This window comes from Lupinus angustifolius, chromosome LG09 (assembly GCF_001865875.1).
Source record: "Lupinus angustifolius cultivar Tanjil chromosome LG09, LupAngTanjil_v1.0, whole genome shotgun sequence".
NCBI lineage: Eukaryota > Viridiplantae > Streptophyta > Magnoliopsida > Fabales > Fabaceae > Lupinus > Lupinus angustifolius.
Genome location: NC_032017.1, coordinates 20,744,263 through 20,759,694, shown reverse-complemented (window position 1 = coordinate 20,759,694; position 15,432 = coordinate 20,744,263). Strand labels below are relative to the sequence as shown.

The following is a 15,432-nucleotide window of genomic DNA, read 5'->3' as shown; positions in this document are numbered from 1 at the left end:
TCGAAATTTATGGATAAAAAATGTTCGGTTGAAAGAGTTAGCTCTCCATACCTATTTATAATTTCGATTGGGATAATAGAATTACCTCCGGTGCAAAGCGGAAAAAAAAAATATACTATAATAGCAGCCATTACACAGGGATTATTTTTCCAACAATATAAATTTCAAGGCTCCTATGAATTAAAAAAGAGGAAAAATACTAGAACAGTTTTAGTGTGAGTTCTCTTTTATTTTCTGTTTCTCTCTTCTCAACACACTTCATTTTTCTTTTCTTTCTCTTATAACTCATAAACGAAACTAGCTTTGTTTTTTTCTTCATGAAAAGCTGTTCCTAATGCTGTGTTTGGTTTTGTTCATAATTTCAGAATCGCAATGGAAAATTCCGACGACAACGAACGCGAACAGAAGAAGCCTCACCGCACGCCCAGAAACTCTACCAATAACAAAAACGTAATCCCTTTCTTTGTTGATGTTTTCTGTTGTGGTGATTATCTAGTTGTGAATTTCAGTGTTTGTGTTGAATTGATCGTGAATTTGGGGTTATTATATCTGTTTGGTGTCGTGGCACTGTATGATTTTTGCTCTTTTATTAAAACAAGGGGTGGATTATCAATTTTGTTGTGCTTGGTCATCACTAGTTGCTGCTATCTAGGGCTTGTCAACAGCAGGAAGAATTAATTCTGATTAGTTACACTTACATTGGAGGGTGAGTATCGGCGCAACCGAAACGTTAACGTTGTTTGTCTTGTGTCATGGTTCAAATCCTGGAAACAGTTTCTCTTGTGAGGGTAAGGCTCTGGATATCTACCGTTCCCAGACTCTACTAGATGGAGCTTTGAACAATAGGCCGCCCTTTAGTTACACTTACATTATAGTGCTTATATTTTTTGGGGAGGGGGGATGTTTCTTGGCACTGAGAATCATCCATTTTTTTATTTTAAAAAGTGCGAGTGTGTTTGGTGTATGATTTTTCCCCATTTCCATTGAGGTGCTTAGGTTGAGTTTTAGATGTTAAAAAGAAGCACTATTTGGTTTCTTGTTTATCACTATGAGTATGACAACTCTATTTGTGTGGCAATGAGATTTGTTGGTCATGAATTATTTATATGTTTTACTTGCATAACGGAGAATATTTATTCTCTCCCCAGGCTGATGCAGGAGTCGTAGAGGTCCATAAGCAGCTTGTTCAACAGACAAACACCCAAAAACATAATTTGCAAGATCTTGAAGAAAAAATTAAAAATTTAAAAGGAAGACAAGAGGCTTATGATGACTTGTTAATTGCGGTGAACCAATGCTGGATTCAGGTTATTCCTTATAATCATACACTCTTGTTTACTTTTCCTTTCATCTCCAATTAGTTAATTTATCTTCCCCTTTTCAAAGTACTGTTTCCATAAAAGGTAGTGCATGGCACCTTTTGTTATATTTCTGTTGGTAACACACTTTGGTTTGACTTTCTTATTTGTTTTTCCAGTTAGTTAGTGATCTAGTTCTTCTTGGTATACAAGCTGGGAGAGGCCCGGATGCATTGAAAACTTTGGATAACCCTGAGAATCCTCAAGGTATTTGATGTTTATTATATCAAATATATTTCATTCATGCAGTATTGAGAAAATCCAAGAGACTGACTTGACATGCTCTCTAGGTTCACTTCACTTGTGTCCTGTGGAGGATATATTTCTTCGCAATTTAATCCAGAAGGATTCTGTTGAAGGAACCAGTAATGATGAGATTGTTGATTATGTTGAGGAAGCCCTTGCCTTGCGTCAGTCATCTACATTAGAGTTGTTGAAACTCCTTCAAGATACTATTGATTCTCAGACAGAAAAAATTGGCAGTATAGCCCAGGTTTTGCATGGAGTTTTATCTTCAGAAGGTTAGAAACATTTAATGTGCTTCTGAATGTTGAGTTATATTGTTTTTATTAATTATTGAATTGGCATTTTTCTTCCAGATAAAATTTATGTTGGATTCTTTTAAGGTAATTTGTATAAATGATCTGTTGTACTTACTTATTGTTGGGTTTGCAGATCTTATCATCCAAATGTCTAAGGTTGATGATATAATGAAAGAGGATGCATATAATTTACGTGAAGCGATTGATGCTCTTAATGCGATGCATAAAGAGTATGCTGTTGGTATTCAAAATTATATTAGTGGGAACTTACAAGATCAAGCTGACATTAAACACCTTGCAGGTCTTTTGAAATGTTTCTTTTTCTTCTTTGCTTTTACTACTTCAGTTATTGTGAATCTTCTAATAGCAAATCGTTTTAAAGTTTTTCAGTGATGTTGATTGTCATTTGCAATGGTTTCTAAAGGGTTAGTGTCACCTAGTTAAAAGAAGAATGTTTTCTTGTGTTTGGTGATGGTAATTTTTTTATTGTAAGTGGTATAGTACACCAAAAAATGGTATAGGAGTAATTTCCTAATATGTCCTTGAAAATGATTTCCGGAATACTAATTTGGTCCTCGGAAGGTTAATGACATCAAAGTAATCCTCAAATGATGACGTTTGGTCAGCGCATGGCATGAATTTGCTCCTAGTATTCAGTATCTTTTGTACTATTTTGATGTCAGCAAGTATCATTCAAATCCAGATTGATGTACTAATCTTTGGAGGAATAGTTTGATGTTTTTAAAATCTTTTGTGAACCAAATTGAGGTTTTACTCTAAAATTTTCTTTGGTATGTCTTACTGCTATAATTTTTAAATGAATCTGTCTTGGGAAAATTGTTGGTTTCTTGTTGATTTGATGATTCATTAGTTTATTTATTCAGAAAATTGTATATTTGGCACATCTTGTTGGTAGATGAATTGCACTATTTCATAAGATAAATCAAAGGTACTTCTAAAGTGAAATCGGAAAACCTATTATCCACTGAATCTGATATTAAGTAGAAGCAGAGTATTACTTTGATTTGATCATCACTCAGTAGTGGGGAATGGGGATTATCGTTTAATATTGGTAACAAATAGGCATGCAATTTTGAGCGAGCTGCTCATGTTTAAAAACTACTGAAGATGGAATTCTATTTGTTAGAGTTTGTCTGTAATGAAATATTTTGTAAATGTTTTTTTGGAAATCTATAAAACATAATTCATTTGATTTTGAAATACTTCTGGTTTTAGAAGTATATAAATAGAAATTCTCTTAAATTTGGTAGGATTTTAATGGATTTATTTTATTATAATTTTTACTAAGTTTTAATTGTTGGAATTTATATATTTTCCATATTAGTTAATTCATTTAATCTATTCCAATTAGGGGCTAAGAATGTACTAGTGTTCCAAAAATGGAATTTTATAACCAAACTGTGGTTGTTTCAAGTGATATATGTTTGATTCTCCTTAAGCAAGGTCTTGAGTTCGAGTCTTGTGTATGGAAAAAACCATCGTTGGGAGAGCTAGCCTCTTTTTGTGGTTGTTCCCGGTTCAGATAGATTGTCTCTTATGGAGGATAGTTTTGGTGTAGGCAAACGCCCGTTCTTGGTGCGGAAGTTGAAGAATTTAATAATTTCCTAATTCGTCTTAGATTTATGCATTAGAGATGAACATCTCGTTTTGGATGAGTGGACACATTAGACAAGATATGGTTAGTAATGAATGCATTAGAGATACTATTGGGGTAACAACACCTAATGTAGAAAAGATGATAGAGGCTTGCCTTCGGTGGTTCGGGTATGTGTATGATCAAACGGATGGTAGTCAAATTATAGAGGCGAAGGGAGACTAAGAAAAAAATATAAGCGAAACAATTGAGAATAATTTAAATATCAATGGTTTGTCAATGAACATGATTTATTATAAAATATTATGGTGTCATTTGATCCACGTAGCTGACCTCACCTAGTGAGAATAAGCTTTATATATATGTTCCTTGAGAGTTTCTTCTCTTCATATTGAAAGGTGAGCTTGATGAGAGCTTGACTGAACTTGAAGAGTGTAGAAGGAAACTAGTCAATCTGAAAATGCAAAAGGATTCAGCACCAGGGATGCGTTCCCACAATTCAAATGCAGTGAATGGGAACCTGTCTCCTGAAAAACCTGCAGAGAGGACTACGAGTTCACGTGAGTTGAAGGATTCAATTGAAGAATCAAAGGTTTGTTGTGTGGTTTTCTTTCCATCCTTTGTTCCCTTGTCTTTTTCCTTCATCTAATGAAGATATATGCTCGCATAATGTCACAGATAGTGGTTGCTGGTCGTCTTTCTGAGCTTCAAGATGCCCAGGAAGACAATCAAATTTTGACAAAGCAATTACAAGATCTTCAGGTTTGTTGCTGTGGGTGATCTTATCTATAATAGTGTTGTTACGTTTTCTTGAATTATTAAGATGAATCCACCCCCAAGTTCCATGCAATTGCTCCTTTCATGAATGTTTATTCACAGAATGAACTGAATGATGACAAATATGTACGCTCTTCCCGAATATACTCTTTGGCAAATGATCAACTTCAACATTGGAATACTGAATTGGATCGGTATAAAATGTTGACAGAGTCTCTGAAGGTCAATAGTGATTTCATTTTATTCTTAGATATGCAACAGTTTGGTTGTAATGGTATATTTTTCCCCTTTCTCAAATTTTCAAATTCAACTTCAGGCTGGAAGTGTTCATGTTGCAAAATGGGAGAAAGAACTGAATTTGAAATTGGAGTCTGCTGATACTGCAAGGCATACCAGGGGCAACTCTGACTATAAGACTGAAGAGCTAGAGCTTCAGTTGCAGAAGTGTATTATGGAAAAGAATGATCTTGAAATGAAGATGGAAGAGGCTATACAGGATACTGGTCATCCTATCACCTGTTCTATGTTTAGAATTGCAGATAATATGATTGGATCTTCTAGTTTCTGACAGTATTACATGTTTCAGGGAGAAAGGATATCAAATCCGAGTTTCATGTGATGTCCACTGCTTTATCTAATGAAATGGGGATGATGGATGCTCAATTGAAGCGATGGAAGGATACAGCTCAGGAGGCTGTATTTGTACGTGAAAAAGTGAATCATTTAAGAGCATATTTGAGTGCGAAGGTTCTTCTCAAAAACTGATCCAATATAATGTGCCCCTTCCTTTTCTTTCGCACCTGCTTTGTTATAGATCTTTTACAGAAATATATGCAGTTATTTTGACTCTGATGTTTTCAGCATAGTTACTTACCTTTGTAAGGAATTGGAGTTTCATAAAGCATAAGTCTTTAGCTCTTAATTTTTGTTGTCAAATGTGAAGAAACCATTCCCTTAAAAGCTTAAGCTGTTGTTTTGTTTGGAACAGACACAAAAGTTGTTTTGATTTTTTTTCTTACACCATGACTTGAGAAATCATGTTGCTTGGAGCATACTGCAAGAGCTTATAGGAAGAAGTTCTTTCCCTTAGATACAGACAACACACTTTACTTTTGTCATTGAGGATTATTAATTCCTTTATTTTGTAGCAGACAAGCGAACTTACAAGCCTTGTAAACAGATCTGCTGAACAGGATTTGGAAATCAAGTCTTTAAAGGCATTGGTAAGCCTACACCACTCTTTACCTTGAATGCTTTCTGATTTGAGATTGATTTGACTGCATGCCAATTATCCGTTACTTTATGAATCAGGAGTATGTGTATGACTCACTCAAATTTGACTGGAAACATTTACTTTTTCTTTAATTGTGAGTTATGCATGTGTATATGCACCTGTGCTTCCAAGATTCTCAAACACATTTCACATTGTGATTTTTGAAGTATTATAGATTGTATCTTAATATAACTATTGAATAATCTTATACAAATTACTGATTGAGATGGTTTGTTACACAGATCGAAAAGTTAGAGTGGGATAATATGGAGTTAGGACTCATTGTTGAAATGCACGGTGATGAGAATTATGAAAAAAGGTATGCTAATCTATGGTTGTTAAGATGGTTGGGAGAGTCTCTCATATACTTAAACTTATCGGATAAAATCTTTTCTAAAGTAAATGCTGATATGCTAGTGATGTTTTTCCTCCTTTTTACCCGATGCTGCTTCCTTTGTGTTTCTGATGATAACATGCATTTTGTGGATGAAGTAATGAAAAGTAGTGGCTGCTGTGCATACAGCATACCATAGCTAGATGGAAAACCCTCCAAGATAGAAGATAATTAAATCAGCTTCTTAATAGAAGAAAGGATGAGATGGAGATGGTTCCTGACCTTCAATATTAAATTCGGAGAGGATTCTGGGTGTGGCAAGTCCTTGATTTGTGGTTTTTCTCCCTTGTATTGCCTTTTTTGCTCCCATTGCTTCAATGTTATACAGGGTTCCATTGTTCCTTCTGTATTCATTTCTTTCTTCAGGAACTTCAATTATAGAAAGTATCAAATTTTTGTCCTCAAATGGTTCCAGTCTCTTCTATTTTAAATCTTACTTTCATGTCCTAATTCGTTCTCACCTGGTGGGTGGTGAAGGCTTATATCAATTAAGCCAATCCTACATTTAATATTGTTCGCATCGCCTTTAATACTTTTGGCAAGGAAAACTGTATGGGACAATTGTTTCTGTAGTATGTTACTATGTTTCCGTTCATGATGCCCAATTTGTTAATGTTTTATTATGAAATTGAACCTACGGTGAACATTTATTATGGCCTATTTGTTTAGGACTCTAAACAAGCGATTCTCCAAAAAAAGTTTGTTTTAAATGTTTTTATTCTCCTAAAAGCTGAATTTCAGCTTTTTTGGATAAGCGGTAGTAGTGTGCCCCAACCAAACAAGGGTACACTTGTCAGAAGTAACCTTTTAAAAGTAAAAAATATAAACAATGGGACCTTAGTTTTAGATCATAACTATCTAAGGATTTGTTAGTTTTTTTGCATTCAAAACTATCACCCCCCCGTCTACTTGAATGATTTGTTCTTAATATGCTATAAAACTTGGCTATCAGCACTATAGCGGAAATTAGAGAATCTGAAAGAAATGCACGCTCCCAAGCTGAAGGACTGCAAAATGCTTTAGATGAACATAGTCTAGTATTGAGAGTAAAAGCTGCTAATGAAGTTGAAGCTGCTTGTGAACAAAGGCTGTCTGCTGCAGAAGCTGAACTAGAGGACCTGAAGGCCCAGCTAAATGCATCTGAGAGGTTTGTGTTAATGCATACTCCTACATTGATTTTGAGTTTGTTGAATTGACAAACTGGTTAGGTGCATTGTTTTTATCCTTCCTTTTTAGACACATATTTTGTTGATGCTAGTTGTTATTAGTCCTGGCTGTAATGCATACTCCTACATTGATTATGTTTAGTTTATTATCTGTAATTCTGTATATAGCAGGTTATAGTTATATTTTCCTGCCATAAGTATTTAGCAAGTGTCAGAATATTCTAGGCTAGAATTTAGGACACTTCGTGTAGTCTCTCTTGTATTTGAAAAAGGATTTGGTTTATATCTATTTAATTAGAAAAGGCTACATAGAGCCGTGCAGTTTTGAGCCCAAACTTTATTGACTATTGTCATGTTATCTCTTGATCTTTTTGACATATTTGTGGCTGTTTATTTGGGGAGAGAAGTGGCAATGAGGTGTGTAGGGAAGACGGGTTACATTTTATGTAGAGTTCATGGACACACTATGATGTTCTAGATACAATGCTGCATGCCCTGGGATGATGTGTCTGCTAGAGCCACATTCAGTTTTTATTACAGGAATGAGTTGAAACCATATTTGTTGCATTATGCCACTAGTTCTCGTCTGTGATAACTTCTAAAGTTGATGCTACCGGGTGGTCATTTGGCAAAGGCCACAGTTGAAGCACTTGGATGTTAGTCTTGGTAAAAAAAGGAAGTAAACTACAGTTGTAGGCTTGTGGCCATATGGTGCGTAAAGAAAAAGGTGGTGGACTAAAGGTTTAATTGAACAAAGTTAAGTTTTAGAGAAGCAACTCTACGTATGTAGAAATAATTACATTATAAACTTGGTTGAGATGTCCATAATGATATATAAGTCGCAAAAATTCAGCATCTTTTTGTGGAAAATTAGTTCAATTTATGTTATATACATTCTAATGAAATTTGGAAATTGAAACATATATGTGATCTATATCATAAGATTGCCTTACATTTTTCTTTTACTTTTTTATTTGGTTGTATCAATTGTTTGATTTAATGCTGTGATTTCGGCGCACTTGGTAATTTTGTTTTGTGAGAGTGAAGCAAATTGTTTTTTCCCCATGTTGATTGTCTTCTATGAATGAAATAAATGATTGTACAATCTGATAGTTTATTAATCCGTTGATACATGCCATTTCCACATTTATCTGTCCATTTTCAGAGATGTTTTGGAGTTGAGTGAGGCTATTAGAGTTAAAGATACTGAGGCAGAGACATATATGTCTGAAATTGAGGTTTCCTATCTGACTTGACTTTTATATTCCTCCTCATTCTGGATGAATGCATAAGTGATGGGTATGGTGTAACTCTCTTTTCTTGTAATATAATTGATTACTCTCTTTCAGACTATTGGTCAAGCATACGAAGATATGCAGACACAGAACCAACATCTGTTGCAGATGGTAGCTGAGAGAGATGACTATAATATTAAGGTATTTCTTATTTGTATCTTCAGTAAATGCTTCCTTGCTATGATCTTCACCAATTTTCCATGGAGCTACTCTTGTAATGCTTTTATCATCTAGGCTTTTGCTAACCAGGTTGACAAAAACTTAATGTTTCGACTTTGTCACTAATATTTAACTGAGGTATTGTTTTCTTAGATAAGGAATATATTTAAACATTTCAAAAAAATATGTCAATATTTCGAAGAACTGGTATTGTATGAATTTGTCAAAAATTAGACTATTTGGTTATTGTAAAAAAACATTTATAGATGTCAAATTACTGAAGAGGAATTATATAAATTATAAGCGAGTCCCACTTGATAGAATTAATATTAGGAAGATTTTTGGAGAACTGGGGGCCTGCATCTCATAGAGTTTTCTCTGGACCAACCTAGAAATTTGTGATTAATTTGGTAAATTACCTAAACAAATCATCACCATGAACTTGTGCTGCAAGGATTGATTTTGGCAGACAAAATCTTGTTCAAAACAGGACTTTAATTTGCATTGTCAATTGTGCGATTTGTTAAAAACTGGTATTTGCTCTTTAATGAAATAATTCATTTAAGTTATCATATTGGGAACTTATTGCAGCTTGTATCAGAGAGCGTCAAGACAAAACAGGCACATAGCACTTCACTGTCTGAGAAGCAGGCCTTGGCAAAGCAACTTCAGCAAATTAATGCTTCATTAGAAAATTCAAAGACGAGGATTGTACACAGTGAAGAGCAGGTCCGACTTCTCCCGCTGCCTGGCCCCCTACTTGTTAATGTTTTTATTTTATTTTGATATTCCACTGAAACTTCACAGATGCTACTGTAATAAACAATAATTTGTTTGATAGATAAAGTTTTTGATGGGGAGAGAGGAGTGGAAAATTGTGCAGGTGCTAGGGTTTGAACCCGGCTGCTCACACTTTATGCCACGTAGTTCTACCAACTGAGCTAATAATAATTTGAATCATGCAGATGAAAGCTCTTCTATTGGAAGCCATCAAATCTACTCAAGAGGATAAACACCTTGCAGTTGCCCTGGAATTTGCGAAGTGGGAATTGGCTGATGCTGAGAAGGAGTTGAAGTTTCTCAAGTCTAATGTTTCGTCTTCAGAGAAAGAACACAATCAAATTCAGAAAGATGTGGAAGTTATGGAAATGGAATTGGAAAGTGAAAGGTATTCTTAAATCTAAGGAGTTTAGTTATATCAAGTCTGGATCAGACACATGTTTTGTTAAAAAGATTCTACATCGGGATTTCATACTATTCCAGGGTGGCTTAGTTTGACAGAAATCATGCTATAGTTAATGAAAAAGTGAAAAACATAATTTATTACCGAAGAAAAAAGAAAGTTCAAAATCGGGCTAATCATGCAGATTCTAAGATTGTGTATTTGGCAAACACAACATATCAAACTACTCCATCTTGTGAGTATTTATTCAATTGACAAGGTGAAAAGCAAATGCTGTAGTCTGAGTATGTTGTCCTTTTTGCCATGTCTGGATTTTAGTAACTTTAGTGCAAATTTGCTCTTTATAATATCTGCGTTAATTTTATGGATTTGGTTGACAGTCGAGTTTGGGGAAATGATTATCTTCTATGAAATAAACTCTCAAGTGGCCCAATTCAAATTAATCCAATCGTGTGATACAGGAGTTCACGGAAGAAGCTTGAGGATGAACTCATGGAAATGAACAGACAAATTGCTGAGCTGAGCTCTGAAACTGGAGAAGAAGCAGTACAAAAGCTCGAAGATGAATTAAAGGTTTGCAAGAACATGATCAAGTGTACTGTCTGTTATGATCGTCTGAAGGAGGTAACCATTGGCCACTTACCCAACTACTGTTTTTGCCTTCATTTGAGTTAATTGACTTGTGTCAAGTGTACTATAATGGTTTTTTTTAGAAAATAGAAAGCTTATTTGGGATGTTTTTTTCTCACCTTAGAGAATCTAAATCCATATTAAAACATAAACACCTAAGAGTTTGATATGTTTTTGGCAGGTTGTGATTGTGAAGTGCTGTCATATGTTCTGCAGTCAATGCATTCAAAGAAATCTGGAGCTCCGTCACCGCAAGTGTCCTGCTTGTGGAACCGCATTTGGTCAGAGTGATGTTCGCCTTGTTAAGATATGAAACTGATGTTTAGATGAGTTGCAGTTTGTCATTGCTGTTTATGCTTGTAACCTAGATCATAGGTTCAAAGGGGCATTAATCATTCTGCATTTTATGATTCTGGTGAAGACTTATTCCCTATTTAATAAATGGTAACCTTGTGGATTTGAATAATGGTTATTTGTTTCACTTATGTTACATGCTCTTGGTAACATCATACCCCCTCCCCCGTGGTGCTTAACCTTCTTTGTGAAGGTCAAGTATTTTGATTACTTTTCAAAACACCTTTTATTAAAAGGTTTCGATAATATTTAGTACTTGTTGTTTGTTTTTTAAGATTTTAGTTCCTATAATATTTTCTTTAAATATCAATCCTTATAAATTTTTAGCATAATTTATGATAAAATATTATGACATAGTTCGACTATGTAGCTGATGTCATCTAGCAATCTTGATTGTTGTTGTGTATTAATCCCTAAGATTTTACTCATTTAGATTTTGATCTCCGTATTGGTTCCAATATCTTCCATTCTATGATGTTTTAGTCCTTACAATTTGTATTGGGCCTTATTCTTCATAAGGCTTCCACATAGGTTTAGTTAGAAGTAAGAATGGAAGGGAATTGTCTCTTGTCAATTGTCATGCTAAGTATTTTGGATGGAAAACATAGTCTTGTAGGCCCACATTTCAATTTGTCTTAGCAGCATCTACATATGGTGTTTTTCAATACTAGTGAATCTAGTTGTCTTATGTCTTATTAGATACTCATATAGACTAGAATGTCAAGTCTTCCATCATTGTTAGATATATTTACTTATGCATTTTAAAAATGATTAATTTCTTGTTCAAAGTGAAAGGTTATACTTGGTTATATAAAAAAATTGATATCTTTTGATTATGAATTTTGAACATATTTTTAGATTAGTTAGTTCATGGATATTTTATTTTTGGATTTAATATGTGTACACATAAATGGTGTAAGTGTTTTTTACACAGTAAATCTCCATCATTCATATATTAATTACCATTGACTTTAAACAAAAGTATTACAAATCAATGCTGGATGATGTGCTGACAGTGTATAGATTTTAAACTCTTTATTTTTGTGTCAATGATTTTGTATGTAATTAATAATTATGTTTAATTATATTAGAGTAACATCTCTCGATTTTTTAGACTAAAGTAAAATAAATTATTAGAGTAAAGTTCTACTTTATTTTTTTAGTTTTAACTGAACCTTTTGGATTGCTTTCCAAGTTATTCAGGTGGAATTAAAACTATAAAATAAAATCGTTTTCAAGTCCGATAAATAATTAGACAGGTCAGATTGCCCAATTTTATAAAATAAAAAAAATCAAATTTATACATCCAAAATATAACAGAAACTCAAATTACAAAGGTTATTATTCACATACAAAAAAGAAAAGAAAAGCCCCATAGGTTTATTCACACATAAAAAGAAAAACCCGAAATTGCAGAACATCAAGTAACAGAGTACGTACACACAATTTGAATTCCTAAGAATTTGTGAATGAATTCTTATCACTAAATTCATTGAAGTCTCCAATTATGAATAGCACTACAGTAATCTCTTCAATGCAGTAAGTGAGAAAGTGAGAGAGAGAACGAAATGATGGAGCGGCTAAGAAGTTCAATCTTATCATCCCCAAAACTTCAAAGAAAAGCTCGTAATTCATGGGTTGCCGTCAAGGACACTTATTTTTTGACCAAGGTTCGTTCATTCAATCATTCTCTTCTTCAATTTTGATTTTTGATTTGATTTGAATGGAATTGAATTGAATTGAATTGAATAGGATACTTTTGAGAAGCATCGTGTGGTGTTTACGGTTGGGACTTCCATTGCATCAGTTGCCACTGCTTGGTTCGGATACACCTTACGTCATCTTCATGATTCCAAAGTTGATGAAAGGCTTAGATCCATTGAATCTGCTGTAACTATCTCTTTATTCATCCACTTAGGTTTCAATTTTGTAAATGTGCTACAACACAACATAATATATCAATTCTATTATATATATATGCATGTGCTAAATGTTATCATAATGTCGCAATTTTCGATGTTAATATTTGCTTATGTATATGATTTGTTTCCATTCTTTACCTTATTGATTGTGAGTTTATGGTGTTCTCTGTTTTTGGCAGATGAAAAACAATTCTAACCTTGAACATTCCGAAATCAAAGACATTGTTGGTCCTGGAGGAAGTTGCAGTATTCCTGCTTGTGTTGCCACTGCCGGAACCACCTTAATTATCGGGTTTGTTCCTTGTTTCCGACACTTATCTTCATAAAGTACTACTCTAAAAATGCTCCTGAGTGGTCATGGAATTTTATACACTCTCTATGCTTGTGCCATATTGATAGGGTAGGTATAGGGTAGAAGAAAAGAGGGTTGTTGCTTTGGTATAATGTGTAAGTGTTTGGGTACAGCACATTGATCTGTGCATAGAGGCACTGCCAGCAGATGTAAAAATGGATGCACTGTTAAGATGAACGTGGATGGTAAAACTTAAAGGATGCACAAATAGTTTGATGAAGTACACTTTTTTTTCTCCATATGCTAACTGTGTCCTGAACATAAATTTGATCCTTCTTTAGCTTTAAGATTTGTGATTCTAAAATTTGAGGTTAAAAGAAAAATAGATGGTGAAGATAGATATCAGGTATAAGTTTGTGAAGAGAGAAGATGACTTTTGGAGTGGGAGGAATGGGGCTTATTAGTATTACTTTCTCCCTTTTCCTCATTCATATTCCATTTCTTTTCTCTAGTGTCTCCTTTCTGTCTCTTTGACATAGATCATTCCTTAGTAGTGTTGCTTCTTAATTTGAAATATAGTACCCTTGAGATGTAAAACTTATTTTGATATGAACAAGCTTCCTCTTTAAATGTGGTAGTGCTTCATTAACTGGTGGAAAATTATTTCTATTTATATATGGTATATGTTTACAGCATGCTAGGAAGGTATTAGAGTTAGAGGTAGGAGTATTGCATTGATGTGGAGTGCAATATTGCATGCAGTGTTGGTTTACATGTTTGACATAACCAATGGTCCTCTATTAATATGTTATTGCTTCATAACTCATCTGTTTGCAATGAATTGATTTAAACGTTTTAATTACCTTTTAGTTTAAAGTTTTCGCTATGACTGATATACAGGTATGGCTTGGGTTGGCGAGGTGGAATCTGGTATGCAACTAAGAAATTCAAAAGGGAGCAGATGAAAATGCTAGGACAGATTAAACCCGGAAGATGGCAATTACTTGGCAAGATAAAACCTAGAGTGGGGCAGTTACTTAGAAGACCCCTAACAAGATCCAAAGTGCCAGATGCTACAGTGAAAGCATCTGAAACAATTATGAAGGGTGCGCCTACTGTTCATACACCTGAAAAATTCCATTAGTATTTCTAGTGCTATTAAAATGGTTCTTTTAAGCGGCAGTGCTGATTGATGGCTGCAGATGCTGGATATGCCTTTTCAATTGGATAAACAGACTAGCAATGTAGTTGATTATTGTTATAGTCAGAATTTGCACTGAGATGTATACTATTTAACCTGCATTTGCTAGCCTTTGCTTCACATTCTTCATCCTTTGTGTTTTGATGTTTAAGATACTTCTATTTTATTTTGATTGCTAAATTTTTTATAGTCTGCCAACTCCAAATGACCTTCCTCTGTTCATGAGTTATGGAGGGGCTGGTGCTCTTTCTGATGTAAAAGATGTGCAACTACTGTTAGAAAGTCTTAAACATCAAGAAGGAGATAGGCTTGTAGTACAGTATAGAAATGATTCTGCACATGCACATTATGTTATGGGTGAAAATGCAAGGTGTATATGAACCTCTTATATCTTTCTTTAAGCTTCAGTGATACTAAAGAAGAATACATCTTACAGAAGTTTTGAAATTATAGGTTTCCTTGTCACAGAATTGAATAGCACATAAATTTCAGTGTACTTTTGCACAAGATAATGTTATTTAAGGAGATTGCTATGTGTTGGCATTGCAGCTAATATTTCAGTACCCTTATTTCTTAAGTTGCAACTCTCAAATTAGTTAGTATTTCACTTCTCTTATTTCTTAATCTACACCTGTGGCTTATAAGCATCCTTATTGTCCCATTTACTTAACTCTTTACATTCTGTCCCCTGACTTATTCCTCTTCATGACATATATGCTCCATGTGTACAATTCCACATATAAAGTACTGATTTGTACTTTATCCATGCTTCAAGTGATCACTAAATAGGGGAAGATATATGTTATCCCATTATTTTGTGTCATTCAATGTATCAGAATGTGTAATTTGTTAGAAAAATATTTAATAATTATAATTTTAATTTGAATATTTTTTTTCAACCAATCAAAATTGATGGTACATGAAGTTATGGAATGATATAGAAAGTGAGACAACAATTGTGGTACAGGTGAGGTAATATGTTAGTATAAGTTCCATTAAAATATTTATGTGTTTTTTTGTTGCATCTAAAAATATCAGCCACCACCTCAATCAAATTGCATTTGAATTTTTGTTACAGTAAATATAATATTAATTTTGAATATTATTAGGCAAAAAAACTATATTTTCATTAAACTTCACATTATGATGTTATTAAGAAATTTGAATGTTCTAATGAACCAATCAAAATTAACTTTTATGATAGAAATTATATTTCAAAACAGGATCAGCAGCTAATAACGTGTCAATTTGTTATTGGCTGACACACGTAG

The 15,432-nt window shown here is 33.9% G+C and overlaps 2 protein-coding genes across 2 annotated transcripts; both read left to right on the top strand.

Moving 5' to 3' along the window:
* LOC109356990 (E3 ubiquitin-protein ligase BRE1-like 2) lies at positions 197-10,933 on the top strand. The gene is made up of 20 exons (XM_019600663.1): positions 197-215; positions 366-450; positions 1,149-1,307; positions 1,478-1,565; positions 1,649-1,879; positions 2,034-2,201; positions 3,914-4,107; positions 4,194-4,277; positions 4,395-4,514; positions 4,609-4,795; positions 4,879-5,039; positions 5,444-5,515; positions 5,808-5,884; positions 6,912-7,106; positions 8,291-8,363; positions 8,475-8,561; positions 9,171-9,308; positions 9,545-9,747; positions 10,224-10,386; positions 10,574-10,933. The coding sequence occupies exons 2-20, from the start codon at positions 373-375 to the stop codon at positions 10,703-10,705; spliced, it is 2,610 nt and encodes an 869-aa protein (XP_019456208.1). The 5' UTR covers positions 197-215; positions 366-372; the 3' UTR covers positions 10,706-10,933.
* Positions 12,137-14,549, top strand: LOC109355852. The gene is made up of 4 exons (XM_019599096.1): positions 12,137-12,416; positions 12,499-12,636; positions 12,848-12,960; positions 13,861-14,549. The coding sequence occupies exons 1-4, from the start codon at positions 12,315-12,317 to the stop codon at positions 14,102-14,104; spliced, it is 597 nt and encodes a 198-aa protein (XP_019454641.1). The 5' UTR covers positions 12,137-12,314; the 3' UTR covers positions 14,105-14,549.